Consider the following 27,269-nt stretch of genomic DNA (forward strand, 5'->3'; position numbering starts at 1 on the left):
ACATAATTACTTACATCAATGTCTCTTTTCCCTTATTTACTTATAAACTCCTTGCAGAAGTCATGTGTCATATTTTCTACCTATATAAGACAGTACAGAGCTTTGCACACACAGATATTCATAAAATGTCTGGTGAATGAACACTATCTGTTGATTTTCCAGCTGTTATATAAAGCTGAAGTTCTATTCACATGTTATCAATGATAGCTGTGGCAGCAGATAATAAAAAGAGCTTTGATAGGTGGTTCTGAGTGGCATGGCTTCTTTTTCCAAAGAAGTGCTTTGAAAGGCAAACATTTTAATAACTGCCTAAAAATTCATCACTTATATCTGGCCATTGACCAAGTTTCTCTGAATTTTTAAAAAAATCACTCACAAAGTATATGTTCCTCAATATACAGAGCCTATTCCTCAGTAATAGAGCCTAGGTTTCATCCTCTGAAGGACAAAGGATGTCAGTTTTTAGAAGTGTATTTGAAATATCTTCTTATGTAATTATAGATGTAAAATTGTATCTTCTAGCTCAAAGAGAACTGTTGCAAGAAAAACAGCCACTTCGTTTGTCTAGAATGTCAGGGTCATTATTTTTATGGGAGGCTTTTGAGAAACACTAATTTGTGGAAGAAAAGCATCGCAGAAGGCAAATTTGACAGTTTAAATTCTCATGCCCAGATTGTTCTAGGGATCATAGTTAATTGAAAGATAATGAAAGGCTAAATGCAGCTTTGTTTAACTACTTACAGAGCCAGTGAAGTGATTCTGAGTCTGATTTTCACAATCTGAAAGATGAAAATGTACTATGCTGTAGATAGAAAAATGCAGAGTAATTGAGAGATTATGAAATGCTGATGGGTATCCCAACAACATTCTAGTGTAGTTTCAACTGGTTCTAGACTCTTAGAATAAGCAAAATCCCTTCCCACACTGATAAACACATACTTGTATATAGCATTCCATCTTTGAGGCAGACTTAAATAGTATGTTAGTTTATTATTGTCTGGAAAGTGATGCCAATGAAAAACTGCCAATCTGGCCCTTTTAAAGAAATAAAAACCTAATCTGGTCTCAAAGTCAATCATTTTTCTTAGGTTTAACAACTAATTTTAACAACTAAAACCATTTTGTGCACAAACCTCAAGAAATGGAATCTGTCATTTACACTGCAGAGGAGTTTCAACAACACAAGTTCAGCTGTGAAAAACTGTGAAAAACTGTAAACATCAGGACCTAGATTGCTTTATACTACCAGGATAATTTATTTTTGAGGTTTTTTTTTGGGGGGGGTAGAGAGAATATTTTGAGTAGCAATCTGTTATTACTGGCCCTTGCCTAACACCTCCTTGATGTCAATAAAAAAGATGTTCTTTGGGAACATTTACGTTTGGAGAGAAATTGAAACTAGTTTGTCTTATGTGGACCAATCAGGGTCAATCAGCCTGAATCTGAGAAATAAACTTGAATATAGGCCTTGCTAACGCCATGGAACTATTTCCAATGCTAAAAGGCCCTGACGGGTTAGAGAATGAGCCCTGTGAAGGAGAATGTCTTGGTATCACTCATAGAGCTTCTGTGCAAGAGGATTTCATAACCCAGAATCTATTTTTCTGAAGAAAATTATCATTGATACACACCTACCAAAATGAAGGTGCTAAAAATTGTTAGTTCAGTGAATGAGTAAGTGAATGAACAGGACAGTTTTATATAGTCAACCCAGATATACAATGAAATTTATTTGTATTTATTGACTTTATTTATGCACTACGGATAACATTGTAAAGGCCAACTATTTCAAATTTTAAATAACTTATTTAAAAATAGGATTTTACAAATATTAATGATTATAATAATTGTCATTTGAATACTAAATTTTATATATGCTGCTAAGTCTTATCTATGTATTAATTCTTTTTGTACACACAAAGAACCAATGGGGTCAGTATTAGCACCCCCATTTTATACCAGAAACAGAAGCTCAGAATGGTAAGTCATACATTCAAATGTATGTCATCACAGTCAGGGAGTCTGATTCCAAGGCTCACATTCTTAACCTCTAAATTGCAACATGAACACAATCAGTGAATATTTCAAACTTTTTTGAGACATACAAATTAATGTAGATTCCCCTGTGACTAAATATACATATGTACATTGAAATGTTATTTCCAAGGCATGTAGATAGACATACATATAGCCAACTCCTGCCCTTAGTATGAATCCCATGTTTACTCACAAAAACACCATACTTAAGAACCAGAAAAATCTGGGGCGCCTGGGTGGCTCAGTTGGTTGAGCGTCCAATTTCAGCTCAGGTCATGATCTCGCGGTTTGTGAGTTCGGGCCCTGCATCAGGCTCTGTGTGGACAGCTCAGAGACTGGAGCCTGCTTCTGATTCTGTTTTTCCCTCTCTCTCTGCCCCTCCCCCACACGTGGTCTGTCTCTCTCTGCCTCTCAAAAATAAAGAAAACTAATAAAAAAAATGTTTTTAAAAAGAACCAGAAAAATCTACAAATCATGTAGAGATATGGGAAGAAATATGAAAATTACAGTAAGTAGATTTCTAAAGGCTTTACCATAGAAATAAACAAGCATTGAGAGAAAAAAATATGTTTGTACCTTTATGGCTCACCTGTGAATAAAATTTACTTGGTTAAAAAAAAGAGAGAGAAGGTTTGGCACAATATTTTAGAGCAATTATATGTTCTGTAACAAGTAGTTTGGAGTTTACTGCACCAAAGCTTCAAACATAACATCTCTTTTTAAATATTAGCAAAATGAAATTATAAAAGATTTATTTTCCCCTTGATTTTTTCCCTTCTTCCTCCCATTTCCCCCTCCCTTGTCTCCTTCCTCCCTTTAACCCCTCAGATTATTTAGTGCATATTATACGCTAGGCACTATTTTGGATGTTTATAATATACAAAAATCACTGTCCTCTTTTTCCATATCTACTTTTTTTTTTACAGTTTATTTTTGAGAGAAAGAAGTAGGGAGCAGGGAGGGGTAGGGAGAGAAGGAGAGACTGACATATCTATATTGAACTTATTTATGTCCTACATTTAAAATGGCTTTTTTGTAGAAGCATATAGTTTGGTCTGGCTTTCTTATCCATTTTGACAACCTGAGCCTTTTAGTGTGTTTATACTATTTATATTTAACATAAGTAGTCTATGGGTAGGTCAAACTCTATCATCTTGCTTTTTTTTTAATTTTTTAAATGTTTATTTATTTTTGAGAGAATGAAAAACAGACCATGAGCAGGGGAAGGGCAGAGAGAGAGGGAGACACAGAATCCAAAGCAGGCTCCAGGCTCTGAGCTGTCAGTACAGAGCCCAGTGTGGGACTCAAACTCACAAACTGTGAGATCATGACCTGAGCCTAAGTTGGCTACTTAACCAACTGAGCCACCCAGGTGCCCCTTTATTGCTGTTTTCTAATGTTTTATCTGTTCTTCATCTCTTTTGTCCTCTTTTTCTGCCTACTGTTGAATTCACTGAGTATTTTTTTTTAATTTTACTTTATTTCTACTATAGAAATATATGTCTTTTTATACAACTTCTCGTAGTTGCTGTAGGTTTTTAAATATACAATTTAGTTAGTCATGATCTACCTTAAAATAATGTATCGATAATTTCATATGTAGTAGAAAGACCTTAACATACTATCCATCCAATTCCTCCCTTCCATCTGCTGTTGTTGTCATACATTTTACATTTACATTTTGGATAAATATATAATAGTTACCATTATTTTTGCTTTGGACATCCAGTTATCTTTTGAAGCAATTAAAAGAATAAAAATTAATTTTATGTTACCTTGCTTGATTCCATTTCCAATGCTCTTCATTTCTTGATGTAGATCCAAGTTTTATGGTTGGTCTTATATTCCTTTTGCCTGAAGAACTTCCTAAATTCTGAATATATTTTGAAGGCAGAGCCAATAAACTTTCCAGAGGTATTGATGTTGCCTTTGAGAGAAAGCAAGTCAAAGATAACCCCTAGGTTTATAATAAAACTGCTGATTAATCAGTGACAACAGAAAATAACTGAATACAAAGGAACATATTTAGGAAGGAAGAGATACTAGTGTAAAAAAAGAAAACACAACTCCAGAAAAATACTACTTGAGACACCAAATGTATTTTGTAATTTACTTATTTGCCATGTATTTTTCTTCCCCTCAAAGCCCCAATTTTAAAGACCTCTTAGAAGTCCCAGGGTCAGGGCAGGAGTATCGAGTCTGTCTGACTCTTGTATCTACATACGCCTACCTCCTCTCATCAACCTGGATGCAAAACTCAGTCCCTTCATTGGTTTCAACAAGAAATCTTTCCCTCTCATGTTTATCAAGTTTCTTCTTTTCTTTTTTGATTTTTTCTTTTTTAAAAACTCCTTCATGGGGTGCCTGGGTGGCTCAGTCAGTTAAGTGTCTGACTTCAGCTCAGGTCACAATCTCGCGGTCCGTGAGTTCAAGCCCTGCGTCGGGCTCTGTGCTGACGGCTCAGAGCCTGGAGCCTGCTTCCGATTCTGTGTCTCCCTCTCTTTCTGCCCCTCCCCCGTTCATGCCCTGTCTCTCTCTGTCTCAAAAATAAATAAACGTTAAAAAAAATTAAAAAAAAAATAAAACTCCTTCATGTAGTTTTTGTTCCCTCCTTATGAACTTGCTCCCTGTGAATTCTGAATTCTTATTTTATGTGGAGTTTAACTGTCTCCTACACTCAGCATTATATAAACAAAACCCCTTAAGGAGGTTATTAGAATAAAGAAAACCTCAGGATTTCCCCTTCCCAGCCATTTAGGTTTATGAATTTACCCCACTGTTGCAGGTAGTCTCCCCAGGATTTGCATGCAGGAGGTTTACTGGAAGTGCTCTTAGAATCAGTATATGTGTGAAGAAGCAAGGAAGACAAGACCAGGCAGAGAGAGAAGTTAAAATGAGATTCAGTTGAAATAGTAGCCTCAGTCAACCCCACAGAGGTCTCTCAAGGCTGAGATGATCCTACAAAGATGTCCCACATTAGCAAACATACCCTACAATCATTGGATACAGCTGCAGCTGGGGACAGGTGCATAGACTTGCTCAAGGCAGCTTCCTTCACATAAGGGCAAATCCCAGAGTTGCAGGTAACTGTGGATCATTAGCAAACACTACTAGTATCTGAGACCGTGAAGCCTTGACCATGAAGGAGAATCTGGGCAGTGTCCAAATGCATCCACTATAATCCATCCGTATACCATTCACTTCTACTTGTTTCATATAGCATATTGTCTCCACAAAGGGAACAACTCCAGGATTAATACTGATATCCTTTCCTAGGAAAACATTATGAGGAGTTTAATGGGACAAGTTTAAGGTGCCCCTTGTAGATATTCTCCAGGATGCATCTGATATTTGTAGTCTCCCTCATCTATTAAATCATCTGTTAGATTCTGCTTACTTTCAACTATCACATCAGTTTGTCTCACTCACTTACTTGGTGGGATGACCCAGGCTCACCCCAGGCCCTGAGAACCTTCTTAGGATGTGGCTTCTGCACATGTCTGTTTACCAGAAAAGTTAGTCTAGGGAATACCAAGAACCCCCTTCTACCCTACCCTTTCTCTAGCACATCACCTGGGTGTCAAGTGTATTTTTCTCTGTTTCTATTACATAAAAGCAGCCCTACCCTCTTCTGATGATCAGAGACAATTACTCTTGCCAGGATGTGGATCTTTTCTTTGGCCTACTGGATCCCTGGCACAAAGAACCTAAAGTAACCTCATGGCAGTCATAGCTAAAGTTTACTGGGGCTCCTGCAGAACCATCCTCCCTCTGAGAATCACAACCACTAGACTTACAGAACCTAGAGTTGTGAGGATAGAAAGTACAGATTTTCCAAATGGGTCACTGGGAGTGATAATAAGTGGAGTCCCTTCTCCCTAGTTCCCAGATCGATGTATGGTTGATGGTTGATGATTTAGGGTGTGCTCTTTATCCTGGAGAATAAAGATGGGCACCATATCCTTGTAGAGTATAATTTCCAAGTTGCCACCTTAGATGTACCTTAAAAAAGCCATTCCATCACTCCATCAGGCTGGCAGAATCGAGTGATAGGATATGTGATAGGACCAGTGAATCTCATTGTCAGGTGCCTATTGTCACGTCTTATTTGTCACAAAGTGCACTGCTTGTTCCAATATAATCTATGTAGGATCACATGTTGGTAAATCAAAAATTCTATTTGCCCTTGAGTAATGATGCTGCCTGTGTGCCTAATGGGCAGAAAAGGCAATCACATAGAGAACTCTACTCAAAATAAATTTCTGCCTTCCAAGATGGAATGGCCACAATGTAATCAACTTTGGCTAGTTGGTCCCCTCAAGGGATGGTGCTCTATTAGAGGGTGCTCTATTAGTATTAGTATCACTGCTCTTAGGTTAGGTAATTGGCAACAGCAGTACTAGGTCCACCTTGGTGAGTGGTAATTCACGTTGTTGGGCCCGTACACAGCCTACATAGCTTCTCCCATATAAGCCCTTTGTACAACACTGGGGTGGCTTTTGACAAAGACTGACTAGTATCAACTAGCTAAGTTATTCTATAAGATTGTTTCTATAACCTTCAATAGTAGATTCTCTCCGGGCTACATGTTTAGGTGGATCAGAGTTATCATATTTCACACCCATGGTGACATGTCAATTTGCATGTTCCTTCCTCAGACACCTCTGTCTCATTTTTTTAACATTTCTCCTTCCAAGCCCTTGACCAACAAGCCCAAACATTTGTCACTGTTATTGAGTCTATATATCTAATCTTCTTTAAAAAAATTTTAATTGTGTATTTATTTTTGAGAGAAGGAGGGAGCAAGCAGGGGAGGGGCAGAGAGAAAGGGAGACACAAAATCTGAAGCAGGCTCCAGGCTCTGAGCTGTCAGCACAGAGCCCCAGGTGGGGCTTGAACTCACAAACTGTAAGATCATGACCCGGGCCGAAGTTGGACACTCAACCGACTAAGCCACCCAGGTGCCCCATATATATTTAATCTTATATCAACATACTTGTCTTTTTTTTTTAATTTTTTTTAACGTTTATTTTTGAGACAGAGACAGAGCATGAATGGGGGAGGGTCAGAGAGAGAGGGAGACACAGAATCTGAAATAGGCTCCAGGCTCTGAGCAGTCGGCACAGAGCCCGACGCTGGGCTCGAACTCATGGACCGCGAGATCATGACCTGAGCTGAAGTCGGACGCTTAACCGACTGAGCCACCAGGTGTCCCAACATACTTGTCTTTTGACGCGAAATAGATGATGATCCACACCACCCAAACCTCTGCCAATTGGGAAGACTGCCCCCTCTGCCTTTTCTCCAGGCCACCTGTGAGTGAGGCTATTGTGAAAGAGTCCAAAGGATATATGGGTTGTCTCCTGTTGTGTATCACACCGCCTCAAAACTAAGTGGTTTAAAACAGCAGTGTATTGTTTCTGGAAAAGAGATGACACACATGGTCCAGGATGAAGGCACATGAGGTGGAATGAAAGTGAAAGTCAAAAAGTGAGGATGTGAAGAATAGGGACTGTGATATCACCATCAATAAACAATGAAAGGATATGAGATAGAGAGACTGTGAGATAGACAATGAAGTTATAAATAAATATAGGAGATAAGCTAGAAAAAATCTTTATGCTTTATACTAAACAAAGGCATTATTCCTTATCTTTGTTTTCAGGCCTCTCCCCCACATAGGACCCCAGTTGCACGGTAAACATTCTATTAACAGCTACACATTGAAAGATCCTATCAGAAACTACTGTGAGAAAAGAGTCTTCCATTTACTGCCTTCATGTTACTACTTCGACCTAGAATTTTCCTCCCACTCCATCACACCTCAACCCTCCATGAAATGCTTAATTACTTTTTATGATCCAACTCAAAATTGTATGTGTGTGGGGACTTAAATAAACAAACAAATTGAGGCTCCATGAAGAAACTCCTGTCAATAATGGATTTCCCTTCCCCTGAACACACTGAAATCCTTAACAACAGGGGCTATTTTACTTATCCTCACACTGCTACACAAAGCACATGGTAGGTGTGCTGAATGAATGCCTTAGCACCTTACACTTAGGCCACCCAGCCTTGTATTACATTTTATTATAGTCATTTATCATTTCTGTAAGTTAAAATCTCCCTGAAGTCAGAGACCAACCAGATCATAATTTTGATTCTCACAGAATCTGATGAAGTGTCTTAACATCAAGTTATGAACAAATATTTAAATTAACTTGTTAAGGGAATTAGTGAGAATCCATGACATGTGAGAAGTTGACCCACGATGTAATTACAGGAACAGCTTCATGGCCTCAGTGAATCCCATGAGGATCTCTGAAGGTGGAGTGGCCCTTTAGATATGTCCCAAATCAAGGCAAGGGGGGCAAGCCTTTGTATCCTGCATTGCCCAGGCATTGGATCTGTGCTGTGTCACAGGAAGAGGGCATAACCTTGGGTGAGGCAGCTTCCTTGAGCCAAGGTCAATGCCTGAAGGAGGACGCAGCTGTGACCCTTCAGCATCCAGATCCCAGCCAATAAGGGGAGTGCCTACCTTGATTCTAAAAGACATCTAGGTGGTATGTGGCAGCATCTATACAGCCTTCCCTGAGGTGAAAATGCAGCCTCTTTCTCACCTTCCATAAAAATCCTCTTCTTAAGGTATGGCTGAGAAAACAAGAGGGAATTTACTTTTAACGCCCAAGCCTCCAACTCTTCCTTTGAGCACCAAACAACTTCTTTTTCTCTTTGAGGATTTGAACTGGCACTGGAGGCATTTCTTTCTGGCTCAGCCCTGTCACTGGGATACTGGAGAAGTTTCTCACACTCACCTCCACAATGCTCGTCACCCATGCCAGTTGTGCCACTGCCCCAGACCAATTGAGCAGGGTCTCCCTGCACCAGCAAACACCTCTGTGGCATGTGGCTCTCTAGGGGCTATGCAGCTGTCCCTAGCTTGCACATCACAGCATTATAAAATATGGGCCTGAAAAAAATAAAATTCTCACCAGTGCCTTCTATCATCGTTTCCACTCAGGATCAAGGCTTACTTCTAAGTTAATGACTCCTACATACAGGAAAAAGCATCAGCTTCTGTTCTTTTCAGGCCCTGCATGCATGATCCCTGCCTCCTACACAAGGAGCCAGAATACTTATTGGTCAATTTTGCTTGCAGGGACGACTCACCTCCTTGCTTCCTCCTTGCCTTCTGATCTTAATTTCTACATGGCTAAGGAAAGTCTCCCATGGAAAGTGTTGTTTGCTAAAAAATACCCATCTTTTCTATACCCAAGTTTTTTTTTTTTTCAAAAATGGAAAGGAAGATACTTTTCTTTCACCAGGCAACACTATGCATTGAATAAGCACCATACAAATGGGTAGTTAGAGGTGGTTTGTGCCTGGATGATCCCAGCTGTTCTCTCTGAACTCAGGTGTCATATGCTAAAACTAAATTAATGGAGTCTCTCACCAGGGTTCCCATTTTTGTCTGGATTTCTGATCAGAGCTGGAGATTGTAAGCCACTCTATGGGACCTTACTTGCAGGACAGTCGACTTACTAGGAAGGCTAATGAACCAGCATCATCAACTCCAACTCCCCACGTTTCAACTAAGGCCTCCGGTTCAACTCTGCCATTTGGCTGAGTGCCACAAAGACAGCATCTGTTACCCCTCCTTTCTTTTCTTCTTGAATAAAGCCTTGCTAACAAGGAGAATTTAGATCTCCCATGAATTCTAAAGCTTCTCTAATAATGCCTTGCTGTATGTTGCTCTTGTAATAACATGCTTTGACTGAATCCGATTTTCCAAACTGTTCAATAACACCTTGTCATATGGCTCATTGCAAAAGACTCTCTATTAACACATTTCCAGAGAACTCTTCTCCTTCCTGTTGATGCATGGTGGGGAAGTGGATTTACGAGTCCCAGCAACTCTCCCCATTATCAAGTGCACTACTCGATGCTGTCAGTATTTCGTCACAGATGTGAAGCTCTGGCAGGACTGAGATCATGTGTACCTCCTAATGCCAAGTCCATAAAATTCCTTTTAATCTTCACATCTCTGACTCTGAAAGCTGCCACTACTGCAACACAGCCTGCTCTCTTCAAACTCGAAATCCTTCTGCCTGTTCCCTGAAATCGGACTGCCTGAGAATATATGCAGTGTATGGCTAACAGGTTAGCAGCCTCTAGTGGGGATCCCAATGCATGCCTGATGCCTGCTACAACAGTAGTTGTCCTTGCATCTTAAGGACTTCACAAACATACCTTTGTAGGAGCCTTTGATCAGGCAAAAGCACAATAGCCATGTATATACTTCCCATAAAAAAAGTTGTATTTTAGAATCTGTTGGGGAAACCTCTTAAAAATATATCTCACCTGTAACTTGGCATGATTTTGGCTTTATATAGTGATACGATACCTTGATTTTTGCTTAAAATATTCAATCTTAAACAGTGTGTCCCTATGCAAAAACTGGAAATCTGACCTCAGAATAGACTGCTACCTAGGGTTCCTTTTGAGACTATTGGGGACCCATTCCTTTAAGACTCTTAGAAGAGCTATTATTAATTGAAAATTAATAGGCATATCCTGAAAACCCATAAAAGGCTTTTTGAAAGGGTCTATGAGAAATCACCTCAAATAATTCAATTCTTAAGAAAAGGCTTTACAGCCATACATTTTGCTTCATAGTGTTTGAGACCACATTTTCTGACAGCACCCTGGATTTGATCTTTGCCTAGAGGCTCTGTCTCACTTTTTGAGTGTCTTCTTCAGGAAGAAACTGGGGATGAGAAAAATTTTTATCTTTGAAACTAACAAATCAGGAGCCACTTTTATTTGTCCTACATCCTGCTTAAAAATGGAATAATTTCTTCTTTAGCTCCTATCTCTTTATCTTATGCAGCTAAAAGGAATTAGTTGTCACTTTCAACATTTAGCTCAGAAATACCCCTAGCCAGATCAATTAGTTCACTAGATACATTTCTATTTTCTGTAGGTGACAGTTTTCCCAAACTTTCTACCACTATATATCAAAGATCTTCCATCTTCTAGCTCCCAATACTATTCCATTCACTCTCCTTCAAGTCTTCACTGACAGTCACCATGAGGCTCACCGGTGCTGGTAAAACCCACGTCCAGGTAACAAAATCTGCTACTCTTGCTAGATAGAAAATCCATACAAAAATCTACATTCATCTTATTCTTCTCAGGATTTTGTTTCCAGTAATTTGGGGAAGATCCTACCTGGAGCTACTGATGCAGTCATTGTCAAATGTGGTCCAGAACTATATGGTCATGTGAAGGTTCAACTGGGCTGAATATCCAGGAGCGCTCATTCTCATGTCTGGCAGTTGAAAGCTAGCTGTTGACTGGGAGCTCAGCTTGATTATCAACTGGGGCATGTTCATATGGCTTAGCTTCCTCACACCTTGGTAGCTTTGGGTAGTTGAACTTCTTAAGTTAGAACTCGGGACTCCGAGTGTAAGTGTTCTCATGTGCAAGGTAAATGCCGTTTCATCTTTTATGACTTGGTCTCAGAAATCACCTAGCATTATTTCTCCTTAGTCTATAGTCAAAGTAGTTATAAACCCACCCACATTCAAAATGAAGGAATGTCTACTCACCTCTCAATGTGAGGAATATCTAAGAATTTTGCAGTCATTTTTTAAAACCCACCAAAAGGGCTTTGCTGTCTTGCTTTCTTTTGTATCACCAACCCTTATAATAATGCCAGACACATAGGGGGTGCTCCTTAAGTGTCTGTTGAAATAATGAATTTTGATAGGAAAAGAAAGGGAGTTCTGTGGTTTAGGTTAAAACTGGTGAGGCACCATGAGAGTTCTCTACCTCTATCTTTAAGAGGGGACACCATTACTGGCTACCTTGGGTGATGTAAGCAGTCATTTGTCTAAAAGCAGAGGGCTGACCCTTATGTTCTTCTCTTGACCCTTTTCAGTTTTTGATTATTCTAGGCCTGAGGGAGATTCCTACATTAATCAGAGATTTTACTTGCATTTCAGAATGATAGTCAGGTTCCCATACTCCAATAATATGTGGCATTTTGATAACCTTGTAGCAGCCTTGAATAACAAATGGCAAAGAAATGATGTGGAAGAACTATGGATGCTCTTCAAGTGGTCTATTATAGGGAGCAACTCTGGCCACACAGATATGCAGCTGAATATTCCTCTCTGCTCCATGTTAGCTTAAGTATGTAGTAAAGTGTTTCCATTTATTGTGCCATGGGATACAGAGCAATTCTACATGTGGACGAGGGGAGCTACAAGAATATTATATACCAAGACCTGAATTAGGATGAGTTTCAATAAATGCATTTTACCCATCATACAAAATTATAAACAGGACACAAGCCATTAAAACCTTTGTTATTGTCCATTAACACCACTATCTAACAAATCACCACATTTATAAGTGGAAATATCTTCCAAAAAATGTCAGGCATCTTGTTTGAATCCTCTGAAACAAAATAATTTCTGTGATGCATGTATAGTGATGCCAAGAAATCTATCTGCCAGCCAGAATTTCATCCTTGAAACATACCTTGTTATGGCAGCACCAAAGAACACAATGAGTTTTGTTTAGAGTGTCAGTCTTCCGTCCCTGGACTGAAAGGATTAGTTCTAAATTGCACATTATTACATAAGACTGCATGAAAATGTTTGCTTCTTTTGTCCTTAAAAGAAATTCATGGTGTTTTATAAATAGCAAAAAAAAAAAAAAGTAATTGCACTAAAGAAATCCATTCTGAGAGCTACAAGCAGTGGATCTGCCAGGCATTCTGTTTTATGTTATTATTTATTAAACACACAAAGGTCAGGGGTCTTCCAAGTACACTCACATGCTGGATGTGGTGGGAGGCTAAGGAGAGGCCATATAGTGCAATGGCTAAAAGCATAAGTTCTGGTGTCAGATCTGGTTTTAGCTTCTCTGACTAATAAATGTGACTGGGAAATTTACTTACGCTCTCTTTGGCTCATTTTCCATACCTGTAACATGGAGATAAAAGTATTCACCTTCTAGGATTGGTTTATTGGTTAAATGAGATAACACATGTCATTTACTCACCAGTGCTTGGCACAGAGTAGATGCACAGTTAACAAGGCAGATAAGAGTAAACACTTTCAATAGGTATTTTGTGTGTGTGTGTGTGTGTGTGTGTGTGTGTGTGTGTGGTGTGTATGAGATGGGAGAAAGGGGGCAAAGAGAGATGGGGGAAAGAAAGAAAGAAAGAAAGAGAAAGAAAGAAAGAAAGAAAGAAAGAGAAAGAAAGAAAGAAAGAAAGAAAGAAAGAAAGAAAGAAAGAAAGAAAGAAAGAAAAAGACATAGAGAGACAATATTTTGGAATACACATATAAAGAACACTGTTGGAGACACAGTATACTTTTGCACCTGCCCTGGCACTTCTATGTACCCAGTGTCAGAGGTCTGTCCATTGAACAGGACTCAGCTGTCCACTAGGTAAGACAATTGGAAAGCCACCAAGCCATTACCGTGTCACTACAAACAACTTAGAGGTCTTTTCTGTTATTATGGGAGGAAAGTCCCCTGTGATATACAAATAAAAGTGGACTTTTCTAAGGAACAAGAATTGGGAAAGGAGTAAAGAAAAGATTTTGAGGTAGGCAAGGCCTTTTCTCCCTTTTCAGTGAACTGGTGAGGTCATTCCTATCTTTAATCTTTGTATGTCAGACTATTTGGAAGAAACATTCTGCAATATAATACAGTAATCTTGCCATTATTAATTAGAATAATAATTTCCATTGCTTAAGGATTATTTCTGTAATGGTTTTATTCAAAAAATAATATTCAAGTTTAGCCATGTATGTTAAGAAACAGAATATCAGTGGCCAATTTCTAATTTTTAATGGTTTTTCAAAAATACAGATTTTTATTTTACCTTACCACAGCTCTGTTCAAAAACAATTCTGTTAACAACCTTCAAATAACCTTTTAAAATATTACTCATGAATCTACGCACCTCAATAAAATGTTTCCTGTTTTTCATTTCCCCAAGGCTAAAGTGACACAATTATTAGCTTTCGATAGGGTTAAACAATAACTACCCATGCTTACTTTTGTTAAAGAAGGGAAAACAAATATACCTTCGAGCACTGTAACAGTTGAAAAGATTCCCATACTTCAGTTCTTTTTTCTTTTTTCAAAAAATTTTTAATGTTTATTTTTGAGAGAGAGAGAGACAGACAGAGAGAGACAGAGAGACAGAGAGAGACACAGAGAGAGAGAGAATGGTGGAGGAAGAGAAAAAGGAGACAGAATTCAGAGCTGGCTCCAGGCTCTGAGCTGTCAGCACAGAACCGAACACTGGGTTTGAACCCATGAACGGTGAGATCATGACCTGAGCTGAAGTCAGACGCTTTACTGACTGAACCACCCTGGCACCCGTCTTCTTCTCTGAAACACAGAGAATTTTTTAAAAATCAAATATTTTAAATGAAATTTTTCTCTACTTCTAGTGCTGAATAAAATCCTTTTCCTTTTACTGGGAAACCTCTTTAATCCTGTGTAGTACTAGTTATCATTTATCAGGTAACATGTAGATGCTGGGGATATATCTGTAAACAAAACAGGTCAAAATCCCTGCCATCACAGAGCTTACAGTCTAGACAGAAAATGAACAACATGAATATGGTAATAAATGATAAAGGGAAAATTAAGACAGGAAGAGATTAGGGAGTGTCAATGAGGTTGGCAGTGGGTGTGGTTTTAGGTAGTGTGGTGACAGAAGGACTTTTGACATTTAAAGAAAGATGTAAAGGAAGTAGAAAAAGATAACCCATTTTAAGGAATAGTTAGCAGGGCAAGTGGGGTCAGCTAGGAAAATAGTAAGAAATAAGAGATAAGAGAAGCAGCCTGGTAGTCTATTTTAAGGATGTAAACTTTTATACCATTACATGAAATGTCACTATAAGTATGAAATAGGACATCATTAAAGGTATCTTCCCTTTGTCTCTCAAGATTCATGCTCTACCCTTTTCCATCCTTGTCTCTGGCCCAGGGAAGCTGAGCTGTGTTTTCCTACTCTTCCTCATGACCAATTGCATTTCTTCCTTTGGGCCACCTTCCTCCTCTTTCAATTGTCCAAGTGTTCCCTCTGTCAGAGAAGCAGAGATTGAGCCAAACGGTGTTTCTCTGGATGGATAGTTCTCAACTGTGCCCTTAAACTCACCTGCATCCATGTGAGGAAAACCTACTGAAATACAGATTCCTTGGCCTCACTGAAGATGTTCAATAAGTATCTCTGGGTTTGTGGCCAAAGAATCTGCATGTTGATAAGTTTCCCAAGGTCAGTTCTTTCTTACTGTGAGGCTTGCAGATTAGAATTCTAATTTATAGAAACAGCACCCTTCTGATGGGCATCCAAGCAACTTCTCATACCTGAATTTTCATACCTGAATTTTCCTTGCTCCAAAAGGGAGAACTTAGAAAATTTGGTTGGGCTCTATTATATTTTGACTGAGTATATCGTACTAAAATTTTATTCGTATTTTTAGCCAATGCTTATAAAATATTTTATTTTGCAAAATATTTCATCATTAAATACCACCCATAAGAATTGTTTTGCACTGTCCTTATCAATTTGTGTCATGTGAGACAATGTCTTGTTTGCAAATTGATAACTTGTGGGGATTATCTATGACCTCTACATGTTTTTGTACAACAGCACTGACTTTATTTTTGTTTAAGTGTTAATATTTCCCATCTGAATCATTTTTCAACATCATACTTGAATCAGAAATAAGGATACCCAAACGTTACTACTAAATACCATATGTTATGCTATGTTTTTGTGCTGTTCAAGTTGGTAGCACTGAACTTTGAAGACTTTTTTCAGAGTTATATGGAAGGAAATTCACTCAGTGACTTAGATTACCACAGAATTTGTGGGGAGGAGTTCACATTTCCCAGCAGCATATACAGCACTGCTTTCATATTACATGCACTCTTCCGTGAAGAGAGACACTTGATTGATATTTTACAGAGTATTTCTGTTATAACCTCCGGAGTTCAGCACTTTTACACAAATATTGTCCTTTCAGGTTTGTTTTTTTTTTTTTTTAAGATTTCATAGGTTAATTTGCCCTGTGCCAAAATTTGCTATTTCAGGATACTGAGGCAAACAAGACTGTCAGAAATAAAGACCAAGGGATGCAACTGTCATATACCAAGCAGATAATAGTAAATATCTACCTAAGTAGCTGAATCCAATCTTTCTGAGGAAGACTGGTTCATTTGGCCTCTTACTAATTTTGAATTTTTTTCCTAGCAGAGAGAAGGTGAGTATTTTGATTGAGGGAGCTGCATAACGGATTCAGCAGAGACCTCAGGTTAAACTTGCCTTTCAAGCTGGAGAGGATCCGATGGAGTCTTTATGGCCCACTCTGGCAGGACTATGTTTATAGCAAATACTCAAAAGCATACAGTTCTCCTTAAAAATTAGGATTTGCAGCTGCTGGCTAAAAATACATCCAAATGAATGCCAAAAGCTGAAGCAAAAGCTTGTGAACCTTTTAATAATTGTATTGCATGAAATAAAATGTCTTGAAAAAAAATTCTTACAGAATTTCTGTTTCTCTATCCCTTTGGTTAAACTAAGGCAATGTATTTAATATGAGGGCATTTTTCATAAAGTAAAGAAACTCCCCACTTTTCAGAATAAGTGTGCATTTTCTTTTATTACTGAAAAGCGATACAAAAGTTCTAAATGTTAGACATATTAGACAGTAAATGAGGATTAACTATTAAAAAGAAAAGATAATTTTATATTATATGCCTCTAGAGACTTTTTTTATGTTATTTTAGATTTTTACCTAAGAATTCTATAGAATCTTTGAAATCCTAAATCTGAAAAGGACCTTGAAAGTTATTTAGTTTAGGAATATTAATAACAACAACAATGATGTTAAAAACACAGCTAACCTTCGGGCCCTTACCATCTTCTGGCCACTGTTTTAAGAAATTTTGCATATGTAATCTTGGTCAATCATCACAACAACCCTATAACGTAAATATTATTAAATCCATTTGACATATAAGGGAACTGAGACGCAAAATGTTTAACTAATCTGCCTAAGGATATAGAGCTAGCAAGGGTAACGGTTAGCACTAAAGCTGAAGAAACACTTGTAAAATTATGCCAGGCTGTTCTATCCATGGGAAGTGGATAGACACTTCCCATGGGGACACAGCTGTCAAGAGTATGATTTGAAGGTGCCAGAAGGTCTGCCTAAATACATCACCTTCAACACTATACAACACTGCCTCCAATTCCCACCAACAGAGAAAGTGCTTTATGAAAACATAATGCCCCCAAAAGGATATGTTTTTAAAATAATACCTAAGAAAAATTGCCTGTTAATGATAGCAAGATGAGGCAGATGCATTTTATAGAAATTTGGATGATAAAAGGAGAATAAAAGAAAAGAGCTGTTGAAGTTCAACACCATAATATACACTCTTAGTCAATTCTGGCAAAGTGAAGGGGTGATAAAGACAAACTTCAAGCAATTTGGCTTTGGTTGGATATGGAAATTATCCATTTTAAGCTATCTTCTCATTTGGGAGATGTAACCATACAGATAGTTAAATCTTTTCTATTTAAAATGGTAAAGTGTAACAGCAAAAATTATTTGTGTATAACTTTTATTTTCCTCACCACTTGCCTTTTGGAACAGAGATTCTTAAAAAGGGCTCCAATACAGGATCCCTTCTGAAACATGAAATTTCCAATCTATATGTAAGAATGCACAGCACCGTAAGAAGAAGGCCAGATTCTCATAAGTATATATGAGCCCTTTCAAAACAGTTGATATAGCAGAAAATCAATTTAGCCCAGCTGCACTTCTTATATATCACCTAAATGTGTGCCTGCTGAAGGTGGTCTTTAGCAGCTACAAGACCATAACATACAACTGCTTTGAATTATGTATCCTAATGAGCATCCAGGGCCACACTGAAGCTGACATTTTAGAAAGTGAAATATGGCATACAAAATGACCAAAAGCAGAGTAACATTACATGCCTCTGCTTTGCTAGAACCATTGTTCCTGCTTTCGCTGTGTTTCTGCAGCAACAGATGCAACTATTCAGGACTGGGTTTAAGTAAATAATATACAAGGAAGTGAGACAGGTGTGTCAATGAAAGCTCTTAGGAAAGGGTTAGGCAATTGGAATGGGCAGTCAATTAATTAAAAATGCTTTTCAAAATGAACAAACTGATCTGACTTTCTTGGTGAGCTATTACCAAGTTCTTTTGAGTTCTTAAAACATTTTCTTTACTCTGTGTTTAACAACAAATGTGGGCCAATTGCTGTGAGTTAATTGAAAAGGATTGTTTTCTAGTTGCCAGGAAACGGCGCTTTCTTACATTATGCAGGCCATTATGTGCACAGATCAAGCGTCCTGATTTTTCTTTGAGGGTTTAAGAATATAGGCTGCCTGATTTAGTTGTCCCTTGAGGAGGAGCACAAATCAAGAAGTCTTTCAGGGGTGTTGTTCCATTTCAGTTGACCAGGTAAGATTTGGATTTGAAAGTGCTACCTTCCTAATGCTTAACTTTTCCTAAATCATTTAAATGCTTTTATGTTGAGTGAATGAGGGGATCAAAAATGATGACTTTAAATACTTAGGGTGGTTTCATGTAAAATCATGTTAAGTTGATTTTGTTCCAGCTGAAGTTTCTGAGAGAAAAAAAAAAGAGGTAGAGATAATAATAGACTTGTGACACCAGTTCTAGAGTTTGTTTCTTCTTGATTTCAGAGTAGCAAATATGTGTAAACCAAGAAGTTGTCAGTGTGTGTAGAGTTGAAATATTAAAATCATTGCTATGGAAGAGAATATCACTATTTCTGTTTGGAGAAAAGATTTCAAATCTTGTTTGACTTGTTCCAACTGAGAAAGGGGCTTTATATTTGTTAACTTCAATAGGAAGACTTGTTGATTTTCTTTATAACTTGGTTACTCATCTCTTAAAACCACACATATTTTCATTATCCATTTTCTATTGGCTGTTTTCTTCATAATTTTGTCTTGAAGTTAAAATCAGGGTCCTTGTACTTAACAGTAATACTACTAACATGTTTGATCCAAACAAAAAAGTCCCCTTTCTTCCTCAGGAAGGAAAACCTCATTCCTTGATTTAAAGTCACTTGTTCCCAGGCTTACTTAATACAGTGCTCATGGTGGGTACAAGTACTGGAAAGGGACTCTGTGAGTCAAGTTTGTTGGTTCAAATCATCCTTCCATTCTTAAGGAATTCATATTTTCATAGATTTAGGTTGAACCCTACAATCCCATGAACTTACACTTAAAACATTACAGAGTTCATGTGTACTATGCGCTGAAAACAAATTGATTTGAATTGCAAATTTGAATGCTGTTATTAATCTTTTTTTCAAAGTCATATTTTACTTCATCTCTTCCATGGCTCTCGGTTTCCTGGGAATATAGTTCCTTTACAAGAAAAATCATCAAAATGGATACAAGTCAGGTCAAATATTTGTTGTCTCGTTAGGGAAGTTTCCATTTGTTCAGAGTTTGAAGACACTTGAGTATAAATATGACCTGTGTAATATGAACCCCAGTTGATGCTGGAAAGAAATCATTGCAGCATGCCTTTACCTGATAATATGATTTGGGTTTTCCACAAGTGAACCAATACCCTGGCAATGAAACTATTATGTGGAATGATATTGATGAAGTGATAGTTAAATCCATTTATTTTTAACGTGCCAAACGGGAGTCTTCTTTTTTGAATTCCTCCGCCTTTTTTAATTAACTAAAATAAAGAATCACAGTGTTATTAGTTCTCACAAATTTTCATTACGCTCTATTCTTTATTTATGTAGTAGTGAAATTGAAGCAGCCATTTAAATAAATGCATGGCTTGTGGTTATGTATACTTGGTGTAATGTGTTCCTATTTTTTGTTGGAGCTGCATTTGTTTTCAGGTAAGATGTAATTAAACAATTCTTTTCTAGTTTACATTCCTTTATTTACCTTGTCAAAAAGTGCTGGTTGCCCTGAAAATACACTTTTGATATTACTGGTACCATGGTGCTTAAAATATCTGTACTCTAAAGATTTTGCTCATTTTTGCAATTATTGGAGCAAGGTGACAGGTGAATATATGGGATGGATAGAGTGGAGTGAAAGACTGATACAGTGTCTTATAAGCAGACTTCTCATATCTAGCACACAACTTTTTTATCAGTATAACAGCAATTGTGATATTAATAAAACAGCTATAAAGAAAATATTTAATAGTATAACAAAAAGTCTTGACTTTATTTCTGAATGGTATTTTTTTTAATTAAACAAATATTAACTGATGTTGATTTGCTTCTCTGTGAATTAGGAGTTTTGCAAAAAAAAAAAAAAATGATGTCCATCTAGGCTGGGATGGAAATCAGTCTATAAAATTTTGTTCAACCTTAATTGAGAAGACACTGAATTCATTAGTAGTTTGTGGGTCACAGTGACTGAAATACTACAAAATGATAGACTTTTAAGGGCATTTACTGATATGTGATTCTAACGGCTTTGGCCCTTTATTTTGAGAGAGTGGGTGAATGTTGGAAGGTGGGGAGAATGGCTAGCTGATGGTGTGGGGGAAATAAACCATATTGGTAACGAGAGCATGCTTTTCCTGTTTGTCGCAAGAATATGAACATCCTAAGACTATTTGATAAACAGAAATCAAGATACACTGTATTTATCGCATTACCCTGATGTACGATTCAAGAAACCAAGTCAAGTATGAGATTAATTTGACATATCTCATTTATAGTGAACTCAAGGTTTTTGACAATCATTTCTTCTACTGTAGGCTCTTAACATTTCTTTCATCTTCTACAAGTATGTTAGGGATCTTTACTAATCAGCATATCAATTTTTTAACATCATCTATTTTTTTATTTTTTTGAAAAATGGGATTATTTATTTCATGGTACTACTCATAAACATCATTTCAAAGATTCCTAAAAACATTGTGGTTTGATAACTAATTTTCCCATGCACTTTTGATATGAAATTACCTAACTTTGGAAATTCAGAATAATATATAAAGTACTAAAGTGTTTTCTTATTCTCTTCTTACATAAAATGATCTCTAATATTAGAAAATTATTTTCAAAATGGAGAAGACATATGCAACATATTTTAGTAATATTATTTGTCCTACTGTTGATACATAATCAGCACCAAACTTTACCTTGCTCTGATAAGGCACTGGGGATATTTCTTTCTTTTGTCCTTAAAGTTGTTGTTAAACTAAGATTTTTAACTCCTCAACTACAATGATATTTTTGAATCACTCTTAGAAGTTCCTTTTTTTTTTTTTTTTTTGCTTAAAAGTATTTCTAAACCCTGAGAATGCTGTCTCTCTTTTCCTTCTTTTTTTGAGCAGCTGTCCTCAATTTGGCAATGTCTGAAGATATTTTTTGGTCTCAGCAACAAAGGGGGTGGAGTACTCAGCATCTAGGGGGTAGAGGACAAGGACGCTGCTGAACATCCTGCCCAGCACATTCCCTACAACAAAGAAGTATGGGATACCAAATATCAATAAAGCCGAAACTGAGAAACCCCGCTTTACAGGTCTCAGATACTTTATTGTGGCTAAATGCATGATTATGGGTTAGAATTTTTGTTTTCAAACATCCTGAAATCTCATGTTCCTTCTTTATTCCACTTGCTTATAAATATTGACCTACAGGATCACACCTAATTTTTAATTGAACTTTCTGAAAACTGCCTATGGAATGCCTAGGAATCATGATCTGACTGGATTATCCACTTTTCCCTTTCTTCATTATGAGTAGTAGCAAAATGACAATGGTCACATTATCGTTAAGCCCGTGTTATGTCCATATTACTAAATAGTGCTATGTTTTCATGATTTGTAGAATATTTCCCTCATTGCTTCAACTCGTGGATAAGGAAGGATTCATTAAGGCAAGGCACTAATATCATCTATTTAATTGCTGTGTTCCTGATTTCATGTGTAAAGTCAACTCTTCAACAAACATTCACAATTCTATAGATATTTATTGAGCACCTATCATTTTCCAGAAATAGTTTTATGTTGGAAATTCAGCAGTGAATAATACATGAACCTTAATTTTGTAGTGATTATGTTACAGAGGATGGGAAGATCTCAAATCCCCTTTTCTGTCAACCATCTTTGATTTTGGTCTATAATATACCAAAAACAAAACAACAACAGAATCTGGTGCATATAAATGGTTGCAGAAGTTGATACTTTTTTTGCATGTAAACTCTGTTTCTTGGGGACTGCCAAGAACCTTTCATTAATTTCTGAGCTTCACTTTCTGGCAAATGTCTCTATTTTCAACTTGCTTGGTGTGCATTTCAGAGAACACTGACTTTGAAGTAAATTTTGAATGAAAGGAAATAGAATATTTGATGAGTTGAAATAATGTTAATAAGAGTAGTCAATCTGGCATTTAGGGGGGAAAAGACATAAAAATAAAGATGGAAACTTGTGAGAGGAAAGAGGCCAGTCATGCCTGAAGTTTATTTTATTTTCTATGCCAAGAAAAATGGTAACAGGAAAGAAAAGAAAAGGAAAAGAAAAAAAAAGGAGAAAAGAAAAAGAGCGGTAATGTACCTTTCCAGTATAAGTGTAACTTGGAATAATTGTTTTCTTCTGGTACATAGCTCTGTCTCTGGTGAATTATTTAGAATTCCTTATCTGTTTTATACTTTATTTCTCTGTAGTCATTGATGAGCTTATTGGTTTCTTCTTTAGATAGAAAATGAGAAACATAAATGAAGCAATATAATACAATTTTAATGTTCTGGTCTCAATATGCCTTTTGATTTTTCTTTATAGTTTCTTTCCTTTCCTAATGCTTGTTTTCTTAGTATATGCAAAATTATTTTATTAGGATGTGCAGGAGTTAAATGTTGTACTAATATGTTAAAATGTGAATAAAAGGATTTGATGCTCTAAAATTCTCAGGCTCTGTGAACCTACCAGTTTTTAAGTAATCATTTAACTTATTAAGATGGTGTTTACCAAAAGCTGAGATTTATCCTCCCTCTTCTTTTTCATTTAAACATAAGTTGAGATCTTACCCAACTAGGGAGTTATTTGTGTAAGAAATTCCAAAGGAACAATATAAATGTGGCTACAAAAAGTGGTTTTAAATTATGTAAGTATATTTCCTGGAGTTTACTGAAAAATGAGAGAAATTCTAATACTATGGCTTATAACTGGTTTTCTAGCAATGAATTTGAAGAAAAGGCTGAATTTAATCTCAGAAGTCTTAGTGGTACTGACAGCAGTGTAATTGCCTTTGTTGTGTGAGCAAAACAAAGAGAAGTATTTTCTTTTTTGTTTAAGTACAGACTTTGCCATCTATCTAGTGGTCTGAATGCAAGCAAATTTCTTAATGGATTGAGTAAAAATACTGATCTCACAGTGTCATTACAGAAACGAAATGAGATGGCACAGTTTAGTACTTGTCACAGAGAAATTACATAATAGTAAGTGTTCCCCCTTCTCACTCAGTCAGTCATAGGCTATCCTAATTCATTTCATAGAAAGAATCTAAAGGAACTTTATTTTCTTAAAAATTTTTTAATGTTTATTATTTATTTTTGAGAAAGAGACAGACAGAGCATGAGTGGGGAGGGAAAGAGAGAGAGGGAGACACAGAACTTGAAGCAGGCTCAGGCTCTGAGCTGTCAGCACAGAGCCCGATGCGGGACTCGAACCCACAAACGGTGAGATCATTACCTGATCCAAAGTTGGCACTTAACCAACTGAGCCACTCAGGCACCCCTCTACGGGAACTTTAACTTTTTTTAAAAAAATGTTTATTCATTTTTGAGAGAGAGAGAGAGAGACAGAGACAGAGACAGACAGACAGAGAGAGAGACATAGAATCTGAAGCAGGCTCCAGGCTCTGAGCTGTCAGCACAGAGCCCAGTGGGGGCTCGAACCCACAAAATGTGAGGTCATGACCTGAGCTAAAGTCAGATGCTTAACTGACTGAACCACCCAGGTGCCCTGGGCACTGTAAAGATCAACTAGTGCCTTACACATCTGATGCTTGTTTTCGTGATGTTCTCTTAACCACTAGCCTATGCTTTCCTCATGCTAATGAAGTGTTAATCTCCTAAGGCAATGGACCTTTATAAATGTTATGTTGAAACATACAAAGTTGCCACTTTTATAGGTCAAACAGTTACATATTGGCCAATTTCATATGATTCAGCTTTCTATATATAGAGATATAAAAAAAAATCTTATTTCCCAAAAAAATTTCATATGATAAGTCTGCCATAATTTGATAATGCTAGAATGTAAATGCAGTTCCATTAGCTGTTTGAAAAAATTATAAAAAGACACAATTAGAAAAATAGTATAATCAAGAAAAGCCTTGAGCAGGGGTTGACAAACTAATCTGTGGGCCAAATCCAGCCTGCTATGTGTTTTTGTAGAACCCATGGGGTAAGAATTGTTTTTACATGTTCAAACAGTTGAAAAAAATCAAAAGAAGGATAATACTTTGTGACACATGGAAATTAGATGAAATTCAAATTTCAATGACCATAAAAATTTTTTTATGAGTGGGAACAACTCATTTGTTTATATATTGTCTCAGGCTACTTTTGTTCTGCAAAGACAAAGTTGAGTTGTTGCAATGGAATTTATGGCTTCTAAAGCCTAAAATATTATTTATTACCTGGCCGTTTACAGAAAAGGTTTGATGACCCCTGTTGTAGAGTCAAACTGCCTGTATTTGCATGCCAATGCCAATACTTCTAGGTAAGTTACTTAACTTGTATGAACCTTAGCTTGCACATTTTTAAATAGGCACACTAATAGTACTTGACTTCATAGAACAATTATAAGTGCTTGGTACATCATAAATACTTTATAAATGTTACTATAAATATTAATATTCTTTCAGAGTGCCATTGTAAATGGGAATAAAAACTTACAGATGCTTGAAAAGCTCAGATGGGTGATAATTGTTGCATCAACCATATCAGGATAAAACAAGTCACCAGCACTCTGTAGACTTTAACAGTAGATTGTAACCACTTACTCATACAAATGATTGTAATATTTACATCTCATACCGCATGGACCATCTCAAGCTAAAAATATGTAAGTTTCTAAATTTGCAAGTGTTAAGCTGCAAAGTAGAGGCTGTTTTCTCCCTGGGACAATGAACATCTGCTGAAACAATTTGTCCAACTGAGCATTTGCCTCTGCTGGCCTTTTTTTTTTTTTTTTTTTTTTTTAAGAAATGGAAAAAAAGATCATTGTTTAACTTCAACTCTTCTCATCTTCTCAACCAAGAGACGGTTTCTCTTGGGACTAGATGTTTCTGAGATATGGAAAAGTAAAGGGACCTCAGCTTTTTATTTACTTTTTCCTATTTTCAAGTAAGGGTAAGTAGAATTTTACTCAGAGTGCCATGTTCTTCTTTCCTTTCTATTTAAATATTGTTTGAAAGACCACAGGCTTTTCTAGATGATTTAAGATTTCTGTAGTGAATTGAGCTTTGCAGCCCTTTCTGAGAGAGACTGGGAGGTGGGGTAAACCACAGCAGAAAAAGGGTCAAGTTTTAAAATAGAAAGACTCTTAACAAGTAGCTCAGATCTATTACTTGTATGCAAAGTCAGAAGGGTCTAGAGGGAAGATGATCCAAAATCTTGGAAGTAAAAGAAAATGTTCCCAAAGCTAAAATCCAATAGCATCCTAGAGATAATAGATGGTTTAAGTAGAACTGCTGATAAACTTCAAGTCCAAGACTTATCAGTCAGGCTACCTCTCCAGCTTTTCTACAGTGGTTTCCCCTGGGAAAGATGAAGAGAGGACTCTTCAAGCACTTAGCTTTATAATGTTGTACTTAAGAAGTTGGTGAATAATAACTATTAGAGTTCTCTGGGTAAACCAGCTTGAATTAAAGGTGCTTCTTTTGTTTCCTTACTTTAAAGTAGAGCTTCTCTGGTCCTTGGGGATTACACCAAGAGCAATGAGTCATATCTGAAATGAGGAAGGGAAAGTGTTGTCAAATTTCATGTTGATTCATAAGAGTAAGCATGAAAGGTTGTTTGCGTATTTCAACGGGCAGGGAAGCACAAGGGGAGAGCAGAGAATCAAATGTTTGAGCACTTAAGAGTTTCTATTTACTCTGAAAGATTGAAGAAACTTGCTGTTTTCAAATAGAATGGACTCTATCATACATAAATTATTCCTGATTTTTGTTGTTTTCTAATTACTATTTTTGCTTATAATACAGTCAAGTATAAAAGAAAGAAAAAGAAAAAGAAAGAAAGAAAGAAAGAAAGAAAGAAAGAAAGAAAGAAAGAAAGAAAAGAAAAGAAAGAGAAAGAAACTGTTCAGCTACCAAGTCAAAAAATATTTTGCCACCTGCTATGTATTTTGCCAGCCAGTTAAAATCTTTAGCATTCTTTGGTACCAAGCCTTAAGATGCTTGTGGGGTGGAGGGAAATTTTCCTCTGTTGGAATCTTTTGGATGATAGTCAAATACTTCTGTAATTTCCTTCACCATTTTTAGCTACTGTTGGCATCATTTATTTCAAGAATGCCTGTGGAATGTCAAGAAGATGCCAGATATTATTTTGAATGTTGTATTTTAATATAATATGAAGCTAAAGTTGTTCCTAGAGACTTCAGAGATAAAGGTAGGGTGCTTCTTTCTTATCTTTTAGCAAAATGGAAAGCTTTAATTAAGGACCAAATAGTTCTTTTGGTCAGTCTCCTACCTGTGAAAGTAGATTAGAAAGGAATTTTTAGCCTTTGGCTACAGGCAGGAACAGATTTACGTGTCAGGGTGGAGGAAGTAATGGAGCAGAAGGAAAACCAGAAGCTAGACTTATCACTTAAGTTATCAAATGGTCCAAATATTTGGTGCAAAGGCAATGACTTCATTTGAATTGTTTTGTCCTGGATGTGGGCATTTGAGTCCTCCTCATTTAAACCTTTCAGAATAATGATTCTAGCAACACTCTGAAATAAACTTTCTATAGTTATTTCCCCAGTTGAATAAGTCTATAATTAGAAATTCTATCATTGCTGGCTAGCCTAATTCCCTGAAACATGCATATGAGGTTTGTTGTGCTGGCACCAATAGAGAAAGAATGATAGAGCTGCGAGGGACCTTATGAGATCATCTAATCCATACTAAAATCATTCAAAATAC

General features: G+C 36.9%; 1 protein-coding gene across 7 annotated transcripts in view; it reads right to left on the reverse strand.

Moving 5' to 3' along the window:
* Positions 1-27,269, reverse strand: part of LOC113595080 (uncharacterized) — a 160,538-nt gene that overhangs the window by 89,811 nt on the left and 43,458 nt on the right. For 4 of the 7 annotated variants that reach the window (XR_008295465.1, XR_008295466.1, XM_053215406.1 and 1 more), the window contains exons 5-6: positions 26,034-26,089; positions 3,813-3,964 (exon numbers count right to left, since the gene is read on the reverse strand). Coding sequence is in view for 5 of the 7 variants with exons in the window: in XM_053215406.1 (XP_053071381.1) it covers positions 3,813-3,964; positions 26,034-26,089 (208 nt within the window). In the remaining 2 variants the exon portion in view is untranslated. Of the gene's footprint in view, positions 1-741; positions 803-3,812; positions 3,965-8,444; positions 8,689-26,033; positions 26,090-27,269 lie in introns of those variants that run through there. The other 3 variants (XM_053215405.1, XM_053215404.1, XM_053215407.1) reach the window with 2 other exon arrangements.

The sequence above is a fragment of the Acinonyx jubatus genome, chromosome C1 (assembly GCF_027475565.1).
Source record: "Acinonyx jubatus isolate Ajub_Pintada_27869175 chromosome C1, VMU_Ajub_asm_v1.0, whole genome shotgun sequence".
NCBI classification, from domain to species: Eukaryota; Metazoa; Chordata; class Mammalia; order Carnivora; family Felidae; genus Acinonyx; species Acinonyx jubatus.